The sequence below is a fragment of the Lactuca sativa genome, chromosome 8, assembly GCF_002870075.4.
Source record: "Lactuca sativa cultivar Salinas chromosome 8, Lsat_Salinas_v11, whole genome shotgun sequence".
In the NCBI taxonomy this organism is placed as follows: domain Eukaryota; kingdom Viridiplantae; phylum Streptophyta; class Magnoliopsida; order Asterales; family Asteraceae; genus Lactuca; species Lactuca sativa.
This window is the reverse complement of record NC_056630.2, coordinates 258,788,029-258,804,093: the sequence shown is the minus strand read 5'-3', so window position 1 is coordinate 258,804,093 and position 16,065 is coordinate 258,788,029. Positions and strand designations below refer to the sequence as shown.

Here is a 16,065-nt window from a genome sequence, read left to right as displayed (position 1 = left end):
GTTCTAGAAGCTACTACATGGCAGATTATGATTCGTTGACACCATTCATGGGCCTATATGTCAATGAGTTTGACCCATTAGGGTTTTAGGTCTGATCACTCAAGTATAAATAAGGATGCTTTCTAAGTCATTTGAAGTGTCTTATTTTTTAGAGTGATAGCCGAATCTCTGTGAAATTGCACTTGTAACCTCTGTTTGAGAACTCAGAAATAAAGAATATTCTTCTCCTTTCTATAAACGTAGGTCATCTTGACCGAACCATCTAAATATTATATCTTGTATGCTTTTGGTTTTGCTAGTTATCTGGTTTACTTCCTAATAATATAGATAAAAAGAAAAAACATTTTTTTTTCAAATAGTAATATCTTAGTATAGTTGCACAACAAACCTCTCTTGTGAACCTTTTCTTGAAAAATAAAAAAAAAAAAATTAAAAAAAAAAAAATTTCAGGCGAAGCACAAAGGAAATTACATACCATAAGATAAGGTCTATTTTTATAATTTACTTTTGAATCAATTAAAAAAAGGAAAGTTAAATGTTGACTGGGCAATGGATATTTGCCTGTTTGAAGGGGGGGAAGACTTCACGGTTGACTTAAAGGAAGTCTATATCAAGAATCTTCAATATATAACGTTCCCTCATGACTTGGGCGTTAATCTACCTCTCTTACCAACCTTCTTCCTTGACCGTTCCACGAAGCTTCCCATTCTCACTTATTTTACTTTATATAGACCAAGACTTCAACAAATTTCGTCTTCCTTCTTCTTTTATCAGTCCTTTAAATCTCCTTTCCCTTTGGAAACAATATAGATGCGGTGATCTTCAACTCTGATACCCAAAAACATGACTGGAAAAAGGTTTGCCGACGAAGCCGAACCTGACCAGTACTGGCAGAATGAAAGACGCCGGCGTGCTAGACCTTCTTTGGCTTCGTACGTCTTATATTTTGTTTTCCATATGTTCTTTACTTAATTTCTTCTATTCATCGTAAAAAATTCGCCTGCTTGGTTAAAACTGACAACATTTCTTGATTTTATCTTTAATTGGGGTCAGTGCAATCGGGGAAGTTGTGAAGATGAATTTTGTTCAAAATTTCTGCACAGTTTTAGAGCCAATGCTTCGAAGAGTGGTATGATACTTATACCACTTTTTTGAAATGGTTAATTCCTTTTTTCAGAGAAACCATTAATTTCTCCAGCTAAACTGTTAAATTATAATATTTTATTTTGTATAACTATTTGTGCTTTACCTAGGTAAACGAAGAGGTTGAAAATGGACTGCGAAGAAGAATACCATCATACTCTAGGTCGAATTCCCTGCGGATCAATGCACTCGTACCCTCGAGTACCATGCAACTCAAATTCAGAAAGCATCTTACACTCCCAATTTTCACAGGCACCAAAATATTGGATGAAGATGGCAACCCTCTTGAAATATATCTTGTTGACACCGACAACAGTCTAGAATCTAGCTTTTCTAGTGCTCTAAAATTACAGATTCACGTAGTAGATGGAGACTTCCCTTCTTCCAATAGTATTATATGGACCAGTGATGATTTCGAAAAGAGCATCGTGAAGGAAAGAAGAGGGAAAAGGCCATTGCTTGCTGGAGACGTGAGTGTTACTATGAGAGATGGCGTTGTTTCTATTGGTGATATTGAGTTAACAGATAATTCAAGCTGGATTAGAAGTAGAAAGTTCAGAATTGCAGCCCGAGTTGTTCATGGAGCGACTCCTGGAGTTGTAATACGTGAGGCCATGACTGAAGCCTTCGTGGTTAAAGATCATCGTGGTGAATGTATGTCCTCTCTCTCTCTCTGTCTCCATCTTTAACATAAATGCACGCACAGTATTTTACACGTTGACAAATGCACAGAAGAATTAAATATTATATGTTGGTTAATTTACTTGCGTAAATGTTTAGTGTACAAGAAGCATCATCCGCCAATGCTTGAAGACGATGTCTGGCGCTTAGAGAAGATTGGAAAAGATGGTGCGTTCCATAAGAAACTCGCTTCTAATGATATCAAAACCGTGCAAGAGTTCTTAAAGCTTTCGGTTGTAAATGAATCTAAGCTTAGAAGGGTAAGTCTTTACTTCCGTTTTCATTTTTGGTAGTACATATAGAGTCATTGTTAGGCGATACATATATTTGTAACTGAATTACATCTGTTTCTTGAACTAATGTCATTCTTTTTACAGATTTTAGGGCTAGGTATGTCCGATAAGATGTGGGAAGTAACTATAAAACATGCTAGGACTTGTATTCTTGTGAGCAAACTATATATATCACGAGGACCCAACCATACGATCTTCTTGAATCCTATATGTCAAGTAGTTAAAGCCGTAATCAATGGAGATGTTTTCACCGGCAAAGACCTTGCTACCCTAAACAAGGTCAGTTTATATCATTGTATGATTACTTTGGTATTTTTGTTTAAAAATTATGCCGATACCAAATTTGGTTTATAGATATTCATTTTGTCAAATTATCCGAAATATAATAACACAAATTATTAAACCAACGATCATATGTGTGAACAATTGTTGTAACACTATCTATTCTGCAACATTTGACTATATGGATTTTCCTTAACTTTTCAGGTTTGTATTCATAAACTTGTTGGGGAGGCTTATCAAACTTGGGACTCTTTAGAAATAGTTGATGGTCTTTTGAATGACACTCCACGACTAACACAAGGTACAAAATTACCTCCTCTTTATATCTGCTTACAAAATAAAGGCAAACAATATCTACACGCATTTTTTTGGTTTATATTTTGTTTCAAATAACTAACTTCGTGAAAAATAGGTGATATGGTGGATCAGTACCCAAGGAGTCAGATAATGACGGTGGGGATGTATGGGGGACATGCTTATCCAATAGCTCAAGCCACTGACTTAGCATTCGTGTCGACCAATGACCATATTGGTGTTGTGGGTTCGACTTCATTTTACACCCCAGTGGAGGCTTACAACTTCTCGGAGTCTTCATCAGAAGGTGAATTTGCAGCACATCATAATTTCATCAAATGATTGATGTTGTTCATGACACCGTCGTAGACTTCACTTGTAAATTTGTATATAGTTGCTTCCAACAATAAAGTCCATAACCAAGAGAATTCCTTATCACAGACATCGCGACCAACGTTTTAATCTAAATCAACAGAGAAGAGCTTTCGTTTGGATGCATCGTATCAAGATTAAAACAAAAACACAAGACATTGAATAACTATCCAATATTATTGAGAAAATAGCTCTAAACTCAATTTGATCGTGTTACAACATTGATCCTAACTCGGTTATTATGCAGGTATTTTAAGATCTATTCTACTGACTTATAGGATTAGATTAGGAGTCTTAAAATTAAAGCCTACTTGCTTAAGCCCCACACAATTGGATCCCAGAGTCCTATTCGACTTAGGAATTCCAACAATCACCCCCTAATTTTGAAGTCCTTCTTGAAACATCTTTGATCCCAATCAAGCTCTTCATTTCTTTGAACTTTTTTCATGCTTGGGGTTTGTAAGAATGTCTGCCTTTTGTTCTTCACATGTGTAAGTCCCTACATTCGTTTGATGTATCAATCAGATCCACTTGATAGTGCGGAATCCTAATCAAGTGGAAGATGCAAGATAGAATGGAGAAGAAGAACAAGAACTCGATGAATCTTGAATGTATTGATAATATGAATGATGATCCAATATAAGATTCACGCACACTCACACTTCTTCTCTCTAATTTCTCTCTCTAGAACATGATATGATATGAAATGAATGAATGAATGCTCCTCTAGAATGCCCCTCCCCTCCTAGACACCCACTAAACACTCCCCTAATGACTATTAAAGCTATGGACTGAAAACCCAATTGCTTGACTAAAACACATGAGTTTTCGGTCCAAGCTACAAATAAACTCAATAATATTTTCGCTAAACACTAAAAACAATAAATGCTTAGAAAAGCAAAGTATAAACCAATTTTTAGACCCAACAATCTCCCCATTGGTGTAACACCGAAAATTTCAAAACAATTTTTCATTTAAAATAATCATTTTATTCTTAGAAACACGTGTTTAAAAATCTCATGCATAATCGAATTACAAAACATAACTCCATTTTCACTTGCATAGAAAACCAGGATCCTCCAGAACATGACTCTTTCTCTGTTGTATACAATCAAGCCAGTGCCGTCCCGTGATACTGAAAGAAACCTGAAAAACATCACACAAAACACTGTAAGCACGAAGCTTAGTGAGTTCCCCAAAATACCACACACAATACACATACTAGTCACTCGAGGCTATAACTCTATGGGTCTGTGTACCCATACTCTGTGAACCCTCAGGTTCTAATTCTGTGAACCTTCCGGTTCTGACTCTGTGAACCTTCCGGTTCTAACTCTGTAAACATGCACAACATAAATCATATAGAAATAATCCAGTACAACACATAACATACATAGCATACAAATACTCTGTCACATAACTCTGGTTACCTACTCAAGGTACTCTCATGACTATAACTCTAGAATCAACCCTCTCATGGCACCCTCTTAAGGGTAAAAGACTATTTTACCCCTCACTTGGCCTAAAGGCCACATCGCTGACCAAACTCTAAAGTCAACGGTCAACTCTTGATCAAGGACAAGGTCAAAGTCAACCTCTGACTGACCCTACTCGCCGAGTCAAACCTATGACTCGCCGAGTTCCCATAATCAGAACTTCACTCAATCCGCGACCTAACTCGCCGAGTCACCCCGAGACTCGCCGAGTCCAACAACTCTAAATCCACTCGCACACAACTCACCGAGTCATCCCTTGACTCACCGATTCACAACTCAACCAGGGAATATCGGGACTCTTCGACAAGACTCGCCGAGTCCAAGAACAGACTCGCCGAGTCTAAGACTATCATCAACCTACTCGCCGAGTTGTTCATACAACTTGCCGAGTTCCAGGCCATCTTCATCCAACTCGCCGAGTTGTTCTTCCAACTCGCCGAGTCCCAGCTCATCTTCAAGCAACTCGTCGAGTAAACCCATGTGACTCACCGAGTACCACCGGGCTGAATCCATTCAGAAGCATTCCAGGCCATGCAATTGCTCCAAAACATAGATCTAGTCTCCTACCACTCATCCATCACGTAAAGTGGAAAACTTTACGTGAATCCAAAGAGATCTAGGCTATTTGCACACTGGTTTAGGGTTTGGGACATGTAAGCTTCACTAAACACTCCAACACAGGGACTTTCATGCTCTCTGATTCTTCTCCCTTCCAGATCTGAGGTAGCAACCTCAGATCTAACCTCTAGACTTCCAATTACATCCATAGACAAGTTCCCATAAACCCCAAAATGAAGAAACAACATATCAACAGTACAAGAACGAGATATTACCTCCAAGGGACGCCCCAACTACAATGTAATTCGAATCCAAGCAAAGCCCCTTGCTCCAAGCCTTCAATCTCCCAAAATCCCTTCAATAATCATCTCCTTCAAGCTCCCATATGAGATATGATCACTTACACACGAAGGCTAAGGGTTTCTGGATTTGGGGATGAATAAAGAGGCTGAGAGTGGGCTGATATGTTCCTTATATAGGGCTCAACCCCGGGAATTAGGGTTTTCTCCACTCAGCGCCTACTCGCTGAGTCCTCCTTACTAACTCGCCGAGTCGGCTATTTAACACGCGACCCAGTCGCGACTCTACTCGCCGAGTCCATCCCTGGACTCGCCGAGTCACTCTCTCACAACTTACCCTTTTAGCCCTTCAACTTTACTCTTGATATTTCGGGATGTTACAATTCTCCCCCACTTAAATTAGGCTTCGTCCTCGAAGCCTACAGCAACTCAACTCCAGGAATACTCCCACAACGTGCCACCTAGCCTTAATCGGGCCAGGTCCCACAAGGCATACCCATCGAAACTCGAACACACTTTCCCTTTCCTTACGGTGTCCTGACCACCGTCTCGAATCGGGCACCGGCTATACCCTCTGACAATCACACACAATGTCCGAAAATTACCCAAGATGCAACTCTGCTCAAAATCTCAACAATCATTTGACCCATAAGGGCTAGAAAACCATGAACCATCGGATCCCCGATCCAAATCCCACTCTATCCATTCCGTGACGACGGAAAGACCCATTCTCAATCTCAGGGCAACTCTCACGAATTCCCCTCTTGCACTCGCATACGCATGCTGAACTAGATCTAACACCCTCGGTTAAGGAAAACCTGTCACACTGACGATATCTCCAACATCCCCAGGAGGGAACACCACTACGCACACAACCCTTGATCAGAATCAAGCTGGGAGTCCCAGACTCTATCCCTGCATCCATCCTGAAACTCTTGGCTCTACACCCGCGGAATCCCTGCCGCGTCCTCAGCAGACATCCCAACGTGATGTCATTCCATACCACTGTCACAGACACAGTGTTCAATCACCGTACTCCAAATCATCCATTCTCACTACTACTTTCACTTCCGTGAACCAACACTTTCCCCAACAAATGAGGGTCCGACACCTCCTCCCATACAACAGCTCAAAGGGTGGCATACCAATGCACTAATGATGGCTGTTGATATAGGATAAATCAACCAAGGATAAATACGTGCCACAGCTCCCTCCGAAATCTAATACATATGCCCGAAGCATGTCTTTGAGCGTCTGAATCGTTCGCTTGCTCTGAAGTGTCCTCAGACATCATCATGATAAGCTCTAGCTCATTTCTCATATCCCTCTTCGAGACTGAGCACCAGGTCAGCTTTTGACTCCACAGCTGAGCCTCCAAAGATCACCCATATCATGATCCAAATATCCCACTAACTTCCTCCCCGTGACCACTATCCCAGCCCAGTGACACGCAAGTCACGGAATTCTCTTTTCCTCATACGAGAAAAATACAATCCAACCGAGGATCGTCTCAACTCTGATCTCTGGTTTCTGCTGCGCATATCCCTTGCGCATCTCGTCGTATCCCTTGACAGAGACGGAGACCCCAGTCTCGCCCCCGGTTCAACACCCAGGCTCCAAAAACTCAATACTAGGGCTACTCAAACCCAAAACTCTTCCACATCATACACTGATTGGAGAACATTCCATCATCACATTCTCTTGCCATTTAGTGAGTACTACGGCTCCCCACAGTATCACAACACCCTCTGACTAGTGAGTACTACGGCTCCCCGCAGCATCCCCACACCCTCTGACTAGTGAGTACTACGGCTCCCCGCAGCATCACAACACCCTCTGACTAGTGAGTACTACGGCTCCACGCAGTATCACAACACCCTATGACTAGTGAGTACTATGGCTCCCTGCAGTATCACAACACTCTCTGACCCCACTAGCTCATGCGTCGTAGACTATCATAGGCAGCTACCCATACCTGACTTGATTATGCATCACAGACTCTAGAGGCAATCGACATATCAAAATGCCCACCCTTGCGAAGATCCACTCTCTCGAATAATCTCCCTAGATGCCCATACTCGAAGGGTTCCCACTAGATCCATAGTTACCTGATATGCCACAAGTCGTCTCAACTCAAGATTCACGAGTAACTTTGAAATAAAGATATCATTCCCGGATACCTCGGAATACCCCAACAAAACATCACAAGATCCTGCCACCACCACTGGTCTCCTACCCCAAAGCATCATATAGATACAATAATACATTTCCTCTGAACCCCATAATTAGATCTGCATCTTTCCAAATTGCAACTTCGGTGTATCCAATTTCTCAATTGGAATACGAGGAAACGCTAACGCTACGAAACACGCTGATAATTCTCCGAAACCCTTTTTCCACCGCTCAAAAGCAAGGATACACCTACCGACCCGGGAGTTGGCTGCCCAAACATTCTCTATCTACTTGCAACAACACTGATCACTAAACACCTGTCGTGGAGACATTCATCCTTCTCAAACAAGTACTTCCCGCATTTACCCACTCTGACCCCTTTCCTCGATCACCGACATCTCTGGTCTCATGATTTCTTACCGCAGATCTCTATACTCCACTTATAACTGCTCTTGACAAATCTCTGCTTTCTTACATACGTTACCCGGTTCTCCCCCACTTAGGGTTCGAACCATCACCAAATAGCACACAACCAACCCATAACTATTTTCACCAGCAAAAACGCACCTGCCCCTAGAAAGTGCTACACAACACCCGATAGTCCCCCCTTAAGGAAATCAATCGACCTCATATACTCTGAACCTCTGATGAACTCCTCAAGAACTTCTCGTCACGACTGCCCCTAGTCATTCCAAATCTCGTACCAATCTAGTACCAAACAACTCAACTGCTCAATAACATCCCTGGCTCATAGACTGAACCACAAAATCATCGTACCCCTCACCTCAACTCACCGACCAACGCTCCAACACCGGGATCATCCCATGATCAGGGACCCACTCCCATCTTCAACACCCAACATATATAGAAAACTCTCTGCACCGCTAAACTCGACTGAACTCCCCACTGATACCACTACAAAACATCCTACTATACTCAAATAGGTGTAGTGTGGTCCTCGACTATCTCAGTCCCAACTGACTATCTGCTCATGATAAATCACTGCCTCGCGGCACACATGCTATCTGATATTCTGGTGGGAAATCATCATCAATGACGACCTGCAGGGTTTACCCCCAAACCCAAAACTAAAACATCATGCTTCTCATATTTTGCACACGAACATAATCAGTACCTCCCAGATCATAGAAGTTGACATCTCCTTTATCGACTGATCGCTCAACCCAGATCGAAATTCTCCCTTCTCACTGACTCCTTACTAAAATACTCTGAGGGGCTCTCGATCTCTCTCTCAAGGGACGCCTCTTCGAACTTAATCATGACCGGATAACCGGAGAACCACAAGTATCATTCACTACAAACCATGGTACTCATTCTATGACATCTCTTCTCAATATGCTCCGGTGTATGGTACCCTAACCATAACATCACTCCCCAATGCGCTCCGATGTATGGTACCCGGACCATAACATCACTCCTCAATCCGCTCCGATGTATGGTAATCGAACCATAACATCACTCCTCAATCCGCTCTGATGTATGGTACTCGAACCATAACATCACTCCTTAATCCGCTCCGATGTATGGTACTCGAACCATAACATCACTCCTCAATCCACTCCGATGTATGGTACTCGAACCATAACATCACTCCTCAATCCGCTTCAATGTATGGTACTCGAACCATAATATCACTCCTCAATCCGCTCCTTAGGACCTTCAGAATACTCCCTGTATCAAGTATGGGTCCTCTGATTTCAGTAGTACGACCCCATACTACCTGCCACATCTACCCATACTTTCCACACGGACCATCCCAGAGCTCCTAAGTAGCTGCTCGACCTGCTCTTTCACCAATCCCATCGCGCGTGCTCGCTCCCTAGCGAAATTCTCTACTCTACCAGCGCACTCATCTGGCTAGGGTTACTCCCTAGGCTCTTTCGTTGTCCTCCCACTTCTTTGCTATCAGCTGCTAAAGAGCTCCTAATGATGCCAGCCATCTACCTCCTGAATATCGTCATATTCACTTGGTAGCTGACTCCCATCATCGAGTGTTCCATAAAGCACAAATCAAGCAGCATTCGAGCATCGAAGAATACATAGGACTCCCTCTCTGTGATAACTCCACTTCCTCGGCTCATCCTCGGAAGTACCACTGAACTCTGTAACTCTACCCTTCATGGGTTCTAACTGGATACTCTCACTCATCACATACTCAAAAGCATAACACATATAACAACAAGTCCTAGGCTAAGGCATCACAAATCAGGCCACTCTAGTCCTAAGATATGAAATACCTAGCCTGTCTCTAGCATGCAATAATATCTCATAAAGTGCATCATAAATATCTCATAACACAACAGTAAGGGTATTTTGGGAAATCAATGTTCGGGCTCAGGCTGATTGTACACACTGCTCTTTCTTGCTTTCTCTTTGAACTCTTATTCACTTTTAGAAAATTATTTCTTTGAAAACTTTTCTTACTTCCTCAGTTTGAGTCCAGATTTACCCGAAGGCGCATCCGAATCCCTCAAACCAAGGCTCTGATACCAACTTGTAACACCGAAATTTTCAAAACAATTTTTCATTTAAAATAATCATTTTATTCTTAGAAACACGTGTTTAAAAATCTCATTCATAATCGAATTACAAAACATAACTCCATTTTCACTTGCATAGAAAACCAGGATCCTCCAGAACATGACTCTTTCTCTGGTGTGTACAATCAAATCGGTGCCGTCCCGTGATACTGAAAGAAACCTGAAAAACATCACACAAAACACTGTAAGCACGAAGCTTAGTGAGTTCCCCAAAATACCACATACAATACACATACTAGCCACTCGAGGCTATAACTCTATGGGTCCGTGCACCCATACTCTGTGAACCCTCAGGTTCTAACTCTGTGAACCTTCTGGTTCTGACTCTGTGAACCTTCCGGTTCTAACTCTGTAAACATGCACAACATAAATCACATAGAAATAATGCAGTACAACACATAACATACATAGCATACAAATACTATGTCACATAACTCTGGTTACCTACTCAAGGTAGTGTATAGTGAGGAGACTCACCTGGCAAGCAGAAAACAAATATCTCCACACTTGAATCTCGAACTCGCCACCGCCTAACACGTAAGGCAAATACTCTCATGACTATAATTCTAGAATCAACCCTCTCATGGCACCCTCTTAAGGGTAAAAGACTATTTTACCCCTCACTTGGCCCAAAGGCCACATCGCTGACCAAACTCTAAAGTCAACGGTCAACTCTTGATCAAGGACAAGGTCAAAGTCAACCTCTGACTGACCCTACTCGCCGAGTCAAACCTATGACTCGCCGAGTTCCCATAATCAGAACTTCACTCAATCCGCGACCTAACTCGCCGAGTCACCCCGAGACTCGCCGAGTCCAACAACTCTGAATCCACTCGCACACAACTCACCGAGTCATCCCTTGACTCACCGATTCACAACTCAACCAGGGAATATCGGGACTCTTCGACAAGACTCGCCGAGTCCAAGAACAGACTCGCCGAGTCTAAGACTATCATCAACCTACTCGCCGAGTTGTTCATACAACTTGCCGAGTTCCAGGCCATCTTCATCCAACTCGCCGAGTTGTTCTTCCAACTCGCCGAGTCCTAGCTCATCTTCAAGCAACTCGTCGAGTACCACCGGGCTGAATCCATTCAGAAGCATTCTAGGCCATGCAATTGCTCCAAAACATAGATCTAGTCTCCTACCACTCATCCATCACGTAAAGTGGCAAACTTTACGTGAATCCAAAGAGATCTAGGCTATTTGGACATTGGTTTAGGGTTTGGGACATGTAAGCTTCACTAAACACTCCAACACAGGGACTTTCATGCTCTCATCTTCAAGCAACTCGTCGAGTACCACCGGGCTGAATCCATTCAGAAGCATTCTAGGCCATGCAATTGCTCCAAAACATAGATCTAGTCTCCTACCACTCATCCATCACGTAAAGTGGCAAACTTTACGTGAATCCAAAGAGATCTAGGCTATTTGCACATTGGTTTAGGGTTTGGGACATGTAAGCTTCACTAAACACTCCAACACAGGGACTTTCATGCTCTCTGATTCTTCTCCCTTCCAGATCTGAGGTAGCAACCTCAGATCTAACCTCTAGACTTCCAATTACATCCATAGACAAGTTCCCACAAACCCCAAAATGAAGAAACAACATATAAATAGTCCAAGAACGAGATATTACCTCCAAGGGATGCCCCAACTGCAATGTAATTCGAATCCAAGCAAAGCCCCTTGCTCCAAGCCTTCAATCTCCCAAAATCCCTTCAATAATCATCTCCTTCAAGCTCCCAAATGAGATATGATCACTCACACACGAAGGCTAAGGGTTTCTGGATTTGGGGATGAATAAAGAGGCTGAGAGTGGGCTGATATGTTCCTTATATAAGGCTCAACCCTGGGAATTAGGGTTTTCTCCACTCAGCGCCTACTCGCCGAGTCCTCCTTACTGACTCGCCGAGTCGGCTATTTAACACGCGACCCAGTCGCGACTCTACTCGCCGAGTCCATCCTTGGACTCGCCCAGTCACTCTCTCACAACTTACCCTTTTAGCCCTTCAACTCTACTCTTGATATTTCGGGATGTTACAATTGGTTTATAGTTTTCTTTTCTTTTGACCCAACAAACTCCCCCTAGGTTTTGTAGCTTGCATTGCTTGTCAATCTTAAATATGAGCTTGGATTCGGCATTAATCTTCAATTTCTTCACGACTTCAAGATGATCATATAAATCTTCTGTGTGAGTGACATCATCTTGAACAGTTGGGCATTTCTTCAAAATTTGACTTTGAACGCACGTCGGGTGTGGAGGCTTCTTGAAAAGATTCTTGAAAATCAGCACTTTCAGTTTTGAGAATCTTCAGAGAGAATAACATTGAGAATGAATCTTCTACATCACTTCAGCAGGTACATAGATAGCAACAAATTGATTGATGAGGCTTCAATGCAATCCTCACATAATCTTCAAGTACAACTTCACCATGCTTCTGAGGTTGAAAGATTGAATGTTGAAAGAATAATCTTCATTTCTTGTTCCTTCGAATGAATATTTTTTGACAATCATGGATGAAGTCTTGGCTCAGAAAATCTTGATACAGTCTCCACGAGTCTCATATACATATAAATTCAATTTTAAAGAAAAAGAAAATTTTGAGATAAAAACAAAACTAAAAGAAAACTTAGTACACAATATTTTTAGATTTTTCATATTTTCTGAAAAAAATTAAACAGAAACAAAAGTATTTTTGGATTTTTTGATTTTTCTAAAAAATAAATAAAACAAAAATAAAACTATCTTTGGATTTTTAATTTTTTTGATTTTTGTTTGATCTTTTTAAAAAAAAATTTAATTATCTCTCTTAAATTTGTGCATAGAGGAAAACTATGAACAAGTTTAACAAAAACAAAAATAATAGCTAACTTTAAGACTGATTTGGGATCATAGTTGTCAGACAATTCAATATTGTTTATCAGAATACACCTGCATGCTTAGATGTCACACCCCCGAACCAGACGGCGAAAACATCCAGGGGCACATGTGACTAACAATTGAATTATCATCACAATGAATACACATGAAACATAAAACATTCATCACCAACATTACATATAGCAACCAACATTGTTCATATCAAGTACATTCTTATAAATTACATAAAATCAAAGTATTAATTGTACGATGAGTGATTTTACACAAAATAAATCTATACATACTTGTAAATCTTCTTGCTTAACGATTAACTGAGAATACAAGTTATTTCGAAAACGGTCAACATATATAATATTGATGAGTTCATAAGTATGTTTTGTAACATCCCGGAAGTTCAAAAGTAGAGTTGAAGGGCTAAAAGTGTAAATAAGAAGGTCGACTCGGCGAGTCTATGGATAGACTCGGCGAGTCGAGTCGCGTCTCAGGTCGCGTGATAAGTAACCAACTCGGCAAGTCGCATGGGTGGACTCGGCGAGTTGGTGCTATGTGGAGAAAACCCTAATTCTGGGGGTTGAGCCCTATATAAAGAACATAATACCCTCTCCCCAGCCTCTTTACTCACCCTTGAAGTCCAGAAACCCTAACTTTCGGTTGTGAGAGAGTTGGAGAGCATTTGGAGCCTTTGTGGATGGAATCTTAGGGAGAAATCGAAGAACAAGAAGGTTGGAGCAAGGGGCTTTGCAGGGATTTAGCTTTTTTCATTAGTTGGAGCTTTCATTTGAGGTCACAATCTGCTGTTTGAGCTTTTGTGCATCTAGATCTATCAATTGTGGGGTTTTTGTGGTATAAATGAGGTCCATCTCAAGTTTGGTGTAAGATCTGAGGTTGCTACCTCAGATCTAGGTTGTTAATGATCCAGAAAGCCATAAAGTCTATGCTCAATAGTTGTTGGTGAAGTTCTTTTGTCCCGAATTCTAGCCCTAGAGTATATTATGCTTAGATCTCTTGGGATTCACGTAAAGTTTGCCACTTTACATGATGGATGGCTTGTAGAAGAGTAGATCTATGGTTTGGAGCCCCTGCATGGCTTGGAAAGCCATTGTATGGGTTAAGAATCGGCGAGTCACATGGGTGTACTCGGCGAGTTAGATGAAGATAGGCAGGGACTCGACGAGTTGGAAGAACAACTCGGCGCATCTGTTGAAGATAGCCTTGGACTCGGCGAGTCTGTTCTTGGACTCGGTGAGTCTGGTCGTGAGGTCCTAACCTTTCCTGGTTGAGCTGTGAATCGGTGAGTCAAGGGACGACTCGGTGAGTTGAGCAGGAAGTGACTCAGAGTTCGTGGGACTCGGCGAGTCTTGGGGCGACTCGGCGAGTTGGGTCGCGATATGGGAGTTTTCAGAGTTGAGGGACTCAACGAGTCAACGGGCTGACTCGGCGAGTAGGGTCAGTCAGGAAGTTTGAATTTGACTGAGGACTTTGACTTTGATCAAGAGTTGACCAGTTGACTTCCAGGGGTAATTTGATAATTATTTGTATTTATTGAGTTCGGTCTTTTGGTATTGTCAGTGGTGGAGTTCGTGTCAGAGGTTGGAGCAGCGTGATCTTATCTTTTCAGTCAACAGTTGTGAGGTGAGTTATCCTCACTATATCAACAGGGTCTAAGGCACCAAGGCCGGCCCTTTATCGGATTGTAATCCGGGTATCTTTGTTATGTTGTTGCTTTGCTATCTTTGCATCCTGGTAGTTAGGATGGTATATGTTAGAGACCTGGTTAAGGTCGGTATCCTGGTATATAGGATGATGCTATGTTAGAGACCTGGTTAAGGTCGGTATCCTGGCATATAGGATGACGCTATGTTAGAGACCTGGTTAAGGTCGATATCCTGGTATATAGGATGATGTTATACTAAGTGACCGGTTAGGTCGGTATCCTGTTTAGAGTATGTTATGTTATGTGATCTGCTAGATCGGTTTGATTGGATATGAATTGTTATATGATTGTATGTTTATGTGCACATGGTTGTTAGACTAGGGTTGGGTTGAGGCGGGTCCTGCTTTGTGCTGTAGGCCAACATACCCAGGGCGGACCGGTTATACCGAAGGCCCAACGAGCGGTCCGGATAGGCTGTAGGCCCCACGAGGGCGGACCAGACGTGCCGAGGCTCGGAGAGTGGACCAGGCCGACTGAAGGCCCGGTGCGGGCGGACCAGTCATACTGTAGACTTAGAGAGTGGACTAGGTGGGTTGAAGGTCCGGTGCGGGCGGACCAACCACGCTGCAGACTCGATGGATATGGCTAGACTCGGAGGGTGGACCAGGTGGATTGAAGGCCCGGTAGGGCAGACCAATCACACAGTAGACCCAAAGTGCATGGCTGTTCTGTTCGGTTATGATATGTTATGCGTGGTATATGTGGTACGTATTTTGGGGGTATCTCACTAAGCTTTCGGGCTTACAGTTGTGGTTTAATGTTTTTCAGGTACTTCAGGAGACCATGGCAAGGCGAAGGCGTGATCGTACCGCTCCTCATTTTTATCTTTTACGATATGGTTCTGGGAAGACTCTGATAATAATTGTATTGAAAACCTTTTTGTAATGACTTAACGAAAATGGGTTGTTTTTGAAAAGTTTAAATTGGCTTGAATTTTTAAAGTGTTACATGTTTGAATAAAAGTCTTTGCATCTTTCCTAAAACCCAGAAAATCCGATATTTTCTGTAAAATGTCTGAAATTAATGTGAAAATCAAGTATAAGTGCATGCGTGAATTTCATAGTTGTAATATACATAAATGTAGTTTAGATTTCTTTGTATTGTAAGTAAGTGATAACTCATAGTTGTAATATACATAAATGTAGTCGAGGTTCTTGTATCGTTAAATAAGTTGTATTGTCTTGACACAATTGAAGGTTTAATCTCCAAATTGTTAAATTGGTATTGGATCTCTATATGAGCCGTTATAACCATGCATGATAATGACTAGGTTGCCCGTCTTAGCATTTTTTCAAACATTGGTATTTGCTCAAGGT

General features: G+C 41.9%; 1 protein-coding gene across 4 annotated transcripts; it reads left to right on the top strand.

Annotated features, from left to right (window-relative positions):
• The first annotated feature begins 678 nt into the window (after positions 1–678).
• On the top strand, positions 679–15,665 carry LOC111903581 (protein SAR DEFICIENT 1). Of its 4 annotated transcripts, none has more exons than XM_023899347.3 (8): positions 679–932; positions 1,054–1,129; positions 1,254–1,797; positions 1,924–2,084; positions 2,202–2,396; positions 2,604–2,700; positions 2,812–3,000; positions 15,518–15,665. In XM_023899347.3, the coding sequence occupies exons 1-8, from the start codon at positions 844–846 to the stop codon at positions 15,550–15,552; spliced, it is 1,386 nt and encodes a 461-aa protein (XP_023755115.1). In that variant the 5' UTR covers positions 679–843; the 3' UTR covers positions 15,553–15,665. The 4 variants fall into 4 exon arrangements, with proteins under 4 accessions (XP_023755115.1, XP_023755116.1, XP_023755114.1 ...); XM_023899348.3 differs by lacking the exon at positions 15,518–15,665 and adding an exon at positions 3,135–3,740; XM_023899346.3 differs by lacking the exon at positions 15,518–15,665 and having other exon boundaries at positions 680–932; positions 2,812–3,187.
• The last annotated feature ends 400 nt before the right edge of the window (positions 15,666–16,065 follow it).

Excerpts from the sequence above, each read along its gene's own strand:
- LOC111903581 (XM_023899347.3), top strand. The coding sequence starts at position 844 with ATGACTGGAAAAAGGTTTGCCGACGAAGCCGAACCTGACCAGTACTGG. Across the intron at positions 2,085-2,201 it reads ATGAATCTAAGCTTAGAAGG|ATTTTAGGGCTAGGTATGTC; the intron begins GTAAGTCTTTAC and ends TTCTTTTTACAG. Across the intron at positions 2,701-2,811 it reads CACTCCACGACTAACACAAG|GTGATATGGTGGATCAGTAC; the intron begins GTACAAAATTAC and ends CGTGAAAAATAG.